At 62.6% G+C, this 8,661-nt stretch overlaps 1 protein-coding gene across 4 annotated transcripts; it reads left to right on the top strand.

Annotated features, from left to right (window-relative positions):
• The first annotated feature begins 627 nt into the window (after positions 1–627).
• On the top strand, positions 628–8,213 carry LOC105239932 (nascent polypeptide-associated complex subunit alpha, muscle-specific form-like). 4 transcript variants are annotated; one of them, XM_034664845.1, is made up of 3 exons: positions 628–753; positions 1,344–1,451; positions 5,240–8,213. In XM_034664845.1, exon 3 carries the CDS (start codon positions 5,670–5,672, stop codon positions 6,864–6,866), a length of 1,197 nt encoding a protein of 398 aa, XP_034520736.1. In that variant the 5' UTR covers positions 628–753; positions 1,344–1,451; positions 5,240–5,669; the 3' UTR covers positions 6,867–8,213. The 4 variants fall into 4 exon arrangements, with proteins under 4 accessions (XP_034520736.1, XP_034520737.1, XP_019660908.1 ...); XM_034664846.1 differs by having other exon boundaries at positions 635–1,451; XM_019805349.2 differs by lacking the exons at positions 628–753; positions 1,344–1,451 and having other exon boundaries at positions 2,400–5,630; positions 5,902–8,213.
• Positions 8,214–8,661: the final 448 nt, after the last annotated feature.

Genomic DNA, 8,661 nt, shown 5'->3' with positions numbered 1-8,661 from the left:
GAGCCCTCCTGAGGGCTGGCTGGGAAGCTTGGTCTTCATCTGGGGCCTTGAGTAGGTGTTCCCGAAACCCACACACGCGAGGCCCCCGTGTCGGGACCCTTAGGCTGAGAGCTGGCCCAGCAGCGCGGGGGTGGACAGAGACATTAAGAAGTCATCATTTCCTGCTCATTTTAAACATTTTGTGAGACCCTTTGACCCAGCCCTTTCCTCTCTCTCTGGGCCTCCAGCCTCCCGTGGATTTTCCTGTTTACTGCACCCCAGAGCTGGCCTTGACCTGGCTCTGCTGGGGCTAGTTCCCAAAGAAGGACTGTCAGATACCATTCCAGCCTCAGGCCCCCAGTCCTGAGCACCTGGGCTGGCTAGGGCACGGTCTGCACCCCACAGTCCGTTCTGAGTCCAGAACACACTGTCCCCTCCTTGGAAGGGCCTCCTGGCTTCTCCCAGCCCACATATGCTCCCTCCTGCAGGGGAGGAGCCCCGCTGGGGGCTCAGAGACCCCTCCCCCTCCTCCCTCTCCCCTCCCTTCCTGGTCAAGGGCCTCCAGCTGAGGGACAGCAGGCTACCTCCCTGCCCACACCCTGTGCAGCCTGTGAGGCTGGGGCTCTCCAAGGCCAGAATCCAGCGCCCAGAGCAAGGTGCAAGGCTTGGCCCAGGGTGTGCTCAGTGAATGCCCTCCAAGTCCGACCGTAACCCACGGGTCTGAGTCTGGGACCCAAGGAGGATGTATCCCCATCCTGATAAACACATTTCAAGGTCAGTTTGGTTTGGGAAGAGCCCCTCCCGGGGGACGGTGTTGAGGGGTCTCAGGGACTGGGTGCTTCGGGGAAGGGTTCCATGCAATCCTGTAAAGAAACTGTCAAGGGCCTGCCTTGCTTTGTGAATTACCGCACCCTGAGGCGGCTTCAGCTTCCCAGCGGCCTGAGTCTAACGTCTTCATAACATCCAGCATTCTCAGGCTGGGCTACCTTTTCAATCCTTGGCCAGACCTGTGGGGTGAGTGGGGTAGGCAGAAATAGTCCCATTGTCCAGAGGAGAAAAGTAAGGCTCTGAAAGGTGAGGTGATTCCTCCATGGTCACAAAGTCAGTGCGTGGCAGAATGAAGCCTTGAACTCGGGCTTTCTGCTGTCAGTGAGGGAGGGGACAGCCCTAGGGGACATCTCGTGTGCCAGGAGGTCTGGCAGGATGCTGGGGACAGGGGCACAGGGAACCCCCTGTGGGCCGCTGGCTGAAGACTTTGTACCAGGGGAGGCTGTCACCTAAGAGTGGGTCACCCGGTCCAGGCGAGGCCCCCGGACGGCAGCCCTCCCTCTCCTTCTGCCGTAACCCGGGTCTGCTCCTTTCAGGCACCATCTCTAAACCTGCAGGGGTCCCGCCCACGGCTGGGGCCTGAGCCGCCGTTTGCCATCGCCCACTCCAGCTGCCTGTGGGGGTGTCGCTGGCCCACTTCAGAGGTGAGAGGGGCGCGCAGGAGAGCTGGACCTGACTCGGGAACAGCGAGGGTGCGTGGAGTTGGGCGAGAGCAGCTCCGTGGTGCCCCGCTGGTCCCAAGGGCCAGGCTGGGCACGGGGCTGGGCAGCGTCTGGGGGCCTCAAGGGGACCCGCCACGGCCTGGCTCTAAGGTGGGAACTTTTTTCTAAGAGTAAACGGAAACCGTGTCCTGGCGGGGGGCCTGCGGGGGCCTCTGATTCCTGCCGTGTGGCTCTGAGGTCCTCCAAGCCCCTGCGTGTGTGCGGAAACACCTGTTCAGCCCAGGACGGAGGCAGGGGCAGGCACAGTGCGGCCTGTGGGAGCCCGCTGGGGCCGGGCCGCTTCCCATGTGGAGCCAACACCCTCCCTCAACCGGCTGCAGGCAGCCCCTGCTCCCCGTGGCGGGAGGAAGTGAGCACAGGGACAGCCGGAGGGAGGGTGCCCAATGCTGGGCCTGGGTGGGCAGAGGGCCAGCGGTGTGGACAGCAGTGGGGCCGAGGTGGCCTGGGGAGAAAGCGGGTGGTTTCAGGGTCTGCTGTGACAGGCTTCCGCCGAGGGTCTGCACTAAGCCCCGAGGTGGCTGGCCATGGGGGCTTTCTTGGGCTGGCGTGGCAGCGGTGCAGAAACCAGTGAGTGGGCCTCTTGGAGAAGCTGCTGGCTGCTGTTTGATGGGTTGGCAGGTCAGCTCAGGAAGCCCCGAACGGTCATTCACACGCCGGCTGGACAGGCAGGCAGCAACTTGCCCCAGCCAGGGAGCTTCTGGAGAGGTCTGAGGAGGGAGACAGGCTCCCTGGGCCATGCTGAATGCTGTCTTCTCCCTCTTGGCTCTGTGTCCCAGTGGTCTTGCAGGCGAGACAGTCTTGCCCAGCTTCTAGCAGGACCATTGTGAATAAAAGGAGGAGATGAACATTTCATTGCTTTGTAAACAGTAGAGCCCTGGAAGGATAAATGGGGTTTTTAAGCACAGCTTCAGGTGTGGCTGGATCCAGCGGCTCCATTGATGCCATCTGGACCCCTGTCTGTCTCTGGGTTCCTCGGGCTCCACTCCCCACAGCATGACAAAGACAGCTTGAGACCCCCCAGCTCAGCATCTCTTATGGAAGAGGGACTCTGTCCTGGCCAGCCCAGGTCACATGCCACCTCTTGGACACCAGACGTCCAAACACAAGGGCAGATGACTGGGGCAGTGGTCTGCAAACCACAGCTGTCCACCGAAGGTGTTGACCATGAACCAGACCCAGACTCCCCGAGCATCCACTTGGTCCATTTTATCCCGTCCTGGGTCCCAGGAGTGAGTCTGTCCTACAGAGGAGGAAAGTCGCCTGCCTAACCCCTGCCCCCCACCTCCCGGGTGCTGCCGAGATGAGACTCGGATTGGGGCGCTCACCCCAAAGCCTGAGAGACAACCCCGAGTTCTCCCTCGGGCATTAGGATTCCAACTGCCAGATGGGAAGCCCTCCTCACCCCCGAGCAAAGGCTCGCCTGCCCGCTGCCCCTCCTGTTTGGGGTCGACATTGGAGGTGAAGCGTCCTGACCTGGAGCGCTCGTGGGGTAGTGAGAAGAGCCGAAATCCATGGGACAGGACAGAGCCTGTTTGTTCTGGAGATGGGTCTTAACTGGGGCAAAGAGCATTTGTACCCCGAGCAAACGTAAACTCTGTCTACAATCAGAACGCACGCCGTGGGAGCAATTAAGTGTGTAGCTGGACACCGATTCTGTGGGCCCCCCCGCAGGGGCACCCCAGGGCCCCCGGGCGAGGCCCCTGGAGGCTTCTCTCGCCGCTCCTGGGTGCCAGGCTGCATGGAGACCGTGGAACAGAGGACCTGAGGCCGAGGGAAGGGCACAAGGAACGTGGGGCTCAGGGTCCCTCCGACCACTCCAGCCCTGCTCCGGTCCCTGATGGCTCAGAAGCTGACAGCGCCTCCCACCACGCACCCTCCCCCGCCCCGGCTGTAGGGAATGCTCACGGCCACTGCCAGGCCACGAGGCCCCCCAGTTGGACCAAGGATCTTGGTCCACTGGCTCCGCCCGACCGACATGCTCCCAGCCCACCCAGAACCCAGAGCCTTCCTGACCTGAAGACCTTGAGGACCCTGGGCCCCAGGGGTGAACGCCCCCCTGTGAGAGGGGTGTGGCTGCAGGGGGGGGTGCCAGAGAGCCAGCGGATCGTGGGACAGAAGATGGGAAAGATGCCGTGGGCCGGCTCAGAAGGTCTCCCACTACTCACGCGTTCGTCCACGTGCTGAGTGTCCAGGCCGTGTCAGGTGCTGCGGCCCCCCAGACACACTGTCACCCCGACTCCTGTCCTCAGGCGCGAGTCCTGATCCAGTGGGGTAAACCATGTTCGAAGAAACCTTCCGGAAATACTACAGTTCCTGCCCCTCACGGTGTGCCTAGCTGTCGGGGGAGGGAGACGGCAGAAGAGGAGCCCTGGGGGGCTGGGCCCCCCCGATGTGCCTCCACCCCAAAGGCAGGCCCGCGGGTCCGAGATGTCCCCCTGGGGTTCTAACCACAGAGAAAAGAAACGCCCCTTTCATTTCAAACGCGGCCTCTGCTGGGGGGGTAGGCAACGGGACTGTATGCTTGTTCGTGCGTTTGAACTTTTACAACGCGGGGGGGCGGTTTCCATTTCTTTTGTGTAAAAAAAATGTAGCTGGTAAGTACAAACATGTTTGTTTTTCCTCAGTTGGTGTTGAAGTGAAAAAAAGGGACTTTGCAGAGAGACGAAGCTTAGCAGCTGGGGAGGCCCAGGCCCTCCGACGGCTGACGGTGCGGCCCTGCCCTAGGGCACTCTGCCTCAGTTTCCCCTCTTGAGAAGCCGAGGCCGTCCCTGGCTTGCCAAGATCAGGAGGAGGATGCCCACTCGGAGGCTGTGTTTGGCTGTGGCCGTCCCTGAGTCTCTGCCCGCTGGGTCCCTGGCCGTGACCTGCATGGCTCTGGGGTCACGGCCCTCCTGCTGCACCTGAGCGGAGGGCCTGTCCCGCCCGGAGGGGTCCAGGTGGTAACCGGGCCCTGGGCTCTGGGCTAAAGGAGCTGGGGCCTCCTGCTGGGGTGGGGCGGGCAGGCTGGCCCCTTGGACGCGGTGCTGGCCAGGACTGAGCTCGCCACACCTCATGGCACCTTCCTTCCTCAGGGCCTCTTGGGACCGGGGCCAAGATGGCTGTCAGCACAGGGCCCAGCTCAGGGGGCAATCTGCGGTGGGGAAGGCGGCAGGTGCCTCTGGGAGGTGGGCTGGTCAGAGCCTCAGGCCATGCCTCGGGTTCCTGGGGTTCCCACGGGGTCCTTGGTAGCTGGTGCCTTTCTTGGCTGGGCGAGGGGGGAGGAGCACCCACAGCACAGCCCCACCGTCGCTGAGTCCTGCAGGCCCTGTTCCGGAACCCGCCCCAGCTCGGCCACCCCTGCGGCATGCGGCCCTGAGCACAGGCCTGTTTGGACCCCTCTCGGGGAGGGGATCTCAGAACGCCGTGACTGCTCGGCCAAGGCCAGCAGCTGTGAGCAGAGCCCGGCCCCTCCACAGGAGCCGCCTCCCTGCTGTCCACAGTCTCCCTGGAACCAAAACTCCATGCCTCTCGCACGAGAGGATAAGCCCACTGAGGAGAGGGCAAGATGAGGCTTGAGGGGCTCCACGTTCCTGCGAGGAAGAGGCACACGGAGGAGACCGGCCGCTCAGACGAGCCAGGACCTGGTGCACTCCTCACGGCTCCCTGGAGCATGGAGACCAGAAACGTCCGCCTCTCAATCCCTCAGGCCAGCTCTGTCCTTTCCTTGCAAGGGTCGGGCCCGGGCTCGGACAGAGCAGGACGGACGGACGGACGGACCGGGCAGCTCAGCCACGAAGCTCTCCCATGCATTTCTTCCCTGTGTTTCCTGGAAAGCCTGGAGCGCCTGCCTCAGCAACGGGACCGGGCCGTCCTCTCTCGGGCCTCCCCGCGGCCTGAGGCCGGATGATCGGGCACCGCAGAGGTGGACACAGAGCGGTGCTCTCCCTGCTCGCTGGCGGTGAGGCCAGCCCTCTGACGTCCGGCATCGAGGTGCCTGTTTCAGCTAAAGAGGGAGCAGCTCTGTCCACGTGCCCCTGGGGGGGCAGGGCGGCAGGGGACCAAGACCCTCTGGCCTCTCCACCTTCCTGGGACACCCCTGCAGCCGCCTACAAAGGACCCCTGGTACGTTGCCATTAGCCCTTGTGTCAGTCCTTGGGGGTCATGCTCACAAGTACCCATGAACTTGGCGTCTTCAGACAACAGAGGTTTATTCTCTCCCAGGTCTGGGGTGGAAAGTCTGAAACGGAGGCGTCACAGGGCATGTTCCCTGCAGAGGTTCTGGGGTTCCCTCCCGCCTCTCCCCACTCCTGCCCCTGCTGGCAGTCCTCCGCAGTCCTGGGCTTCTCTGCTTCTCTGGTCCTGTGGTCTCCCCATGTCCCTCTCCTCAGGACAGAAGTCATGGGAGGAGGGCCCGCCGCGCTCCAGGCTGACCTCGTCTCAACGCGATCACATCTGCGAGGGCCTCGTGGCAGGCAGAACCACACAGCAAGGGAGGCCTGCGTGCAGACAGGAGCGAAGTCACCCGGATTTCCACTGAAGGACCCGCCACGGGCCTGCGGCTCACCAGGCAGTCACCAATTCCTTGTGGCATCTTCAGTGGGCGATGAGTCCCCACGGGAGAAGGGAGGGAGGGAGAGGACAGTGAAGGAGGGAGGGCAGGGAACTGCCTGCCAGAGCGTTCTTCCCCAGGTCCCTGCACAGCCTGCCCCTCCTTCCCTGGACCTCTGCTCCTGGGTCACCTCCTCGCACAAGCCTCCTGTACTGACCCCGCCCGAACGGGACTCTGGCACTGTGCCTCCCTGCCCCACACACTCCGGCCTAGCGTCCTCTCTTCTCCTCCCTGGAGCTCAAGCACCACCCGGAGAGCCTCCGAGAAGGGAAGCTCTCGGTTCCTGTCCCGCACCAGCGCCAAGCACAGCGGGAAGGTGCCCCACAGACACACTCAAGTCTGGGAAACCCATCCCACTGCATGCAGAACCCAGCGACCTCCTCCACACCCCTGCTCAAATCCCTCCAGCAGCTCCCCCTGCCCGGGCTGGGTCAGCTCAGGTGGCCATTCAGCACGGAACCAGGTGTATTAACAGCTGGGTGAGGGGCCCAGCTCCACAGACAGACAGACGGCGGGGCGGACAGGCAGGCAGGCAGGCAGGCTGCGGCAGCCTAGGACGAGGCACATGGCATCAGGTTCCCTGGGACCCTCAGGGCCTCGGCAGCAGGGCCGTGGGAGGAACGGAGCTCTTGGAGCTCCTGCCCGGGCTGGCCGGCGGAGCAGGGACACCTGCGTGTTCTTCCCTCGCATTAACTCCGAGGCTCGTTGTCCTAAGTGGGAAACTGCCGTTAGCACAGCCACGCTCCTGACCCCCACTCTGGCAAAGAGGCCAGATAGCCCCCGTGAGTGAGGGCCTCCGGGGAGCACTTGGGGTGTCACCTGTGGGAGTGTCACCTGCAGGGGCAGTGGCCCACCTCCCCTGGCACCCGAACGTGCCCTGGCTCAGAGGGACTTCCCAGCTTGCCGACAGGTGGGCAAGACAAGGGGAGCCACCCCCCTCTTTGCACGCTCACCCTGCACCGGCAGAGCCCCCTCACCCCTCCCCAGCCCTGACCTCCGGGAACCAGCATTCCTTCCATGGAGGGGAGCCAGTGAGTGACAATACCAGTGAGTCCCTCCCTGCCCAGCCTCACGGGGCAGCCAGGGGCACAAGGTGCCACACGGTGGGTGCCCAGCCCACACACGGCCCCCACCCCCGCAGGGCAACGGCATGAATGCAAGTCAGAGCCCGGTGGCTCAGCCCAGCACCAGTGTCCTGGACCACCAGGTTGGGCAGTGGCCCTGGGCGCCCGTGTCCAAGTCCTGGTCGCTGCAAGGGGCCCTACTCCCGTTAGGGCAGCTGGCCTGCACATCCCGGAGAGCATGCCCGAGGGATGGCCAGCTGATTTCCCCTCCGGTGGCTGAGGCACCGCAGACCCAGGCTGGGGCGGGTGAGGAGCCCTCACCTCCAGCTGGGCCAATGCACTCTCGGCCACATGAAAGACTTGACTTTCCTTGCTGATTTTTGAGAATTATTGCACCAAATGTTTACCAGTGAAATGCCCATTGTGATGATAACGAGGCTGAGAAGCCAAGAGAAAGAGCCCAGGGCGGGAGAGAGGGAGGTTACAGAACCCCCTTTCTGGGCGCAGAGCTCCAATCCCAGGCGCGACCCGCTGGAATTTGCCACCAAAGTGCCTGTTTTTATTTAAATGGCCCAGAGCGAGTCTCCGACTAAACTAACATTCCCAGGCCAACATGCAGCAGCGCCTCTGGGTTTTGGCACATTTTTCCCTTAGCTGTCAAGGAAGAAATAGAGAAGAATTCTGGTCTTACTTAAGGATGGTGGGGTTTTTTTTCCCTTCCCCTTGGAGACATGGAAATAACTCACAGATGTGCCCTACCTGCTAACGTCTGTGCTCGGGTTTGCTTCAGGAACACAAGTCCCTGGGCGCCCTGTAACCCAAACCCCAATCTCCAGCCCCACTTGCTTTGTAACAGGGGGCCTGGGGAAGTGTGGGGGAGGACGGAAGTTCTAAACATGTTTAAATGTGTCAGGAGCAAATGGAGGGAGCCCAGGCCGCCCTGAGAAACAGGCCGAGGCCAGGGATGGCGGAGCCCCACCTGGGCCCAGGGGCTCCTGGCCCCTCTTGAGCAATTCTCCCCCTTAAAAATAAAAGTGGACTTACTTTTAAAGGGAAATTTCCAGCTATTTTTAACCCCAGAAAGGAAGCAAGGGAAGGAGGAGGACGGAGGGAGGGAGGGAGGGAGAGAGGGAAGGGACTCCCGGCAAGGCCGGCTTTTCCTTGAGTGACTCAGGCCTCTGCGAGCTGTGGCGTTTCTACCAGAGCCTGAGGGGTGGGGCCAAGCAGTTTCGTCCCCTGGGGCCCTTTCTTTTTGGAGAAAGTTCTGGGCTGCAGCCAACGGGGTGGGCGGGTCCCCAGAGCTGTGCTCCTTGGAGCCCCCCCTTCTACCCCTGCAGGTTCTGTGGGGTCCTGGGACCCAGAGGGTGACGACTGGTGTGTGCAGACGGGTGCCAGGCTGGGCTCAGGTGACCACACTCGTGCCCTGTCTATCCAATGGGCATGGCGACAGCTTCCCTGTTGGGCCCACCACCTCAGCCAG

Source organism: Ailuropoda melanoleuca, chromosome 7, assembly GCF_002007445.2.
Source record: "Ailuropoda melanoleuca isolate Jingjing chromosome 7, ASM200744v2, whole genome shotgun sequence".
In the NCBI taxonomy this organism is placed as follows: Eukaryota; Metazoa; Chordata; class Mammalia; order Carnivora; family Ursidae; genus Ailuropoda; species Ailuropoda melanoleuca.
The sequence above is the reverse complement of the archived record's forward strand: the minus strand, read 5'-3'. Positions and strand labels throughout refer to the sequence as shown.

Excerpts from the sequence above, each read along its gene's own strand:
- LOC105239932 (XM_034664845.1), top strand. The coding sequence starts at position 5,670 with ATGCTCACAAGTACCCATGAACTTGGCGTCTTCAGACAACAGAGGTTT.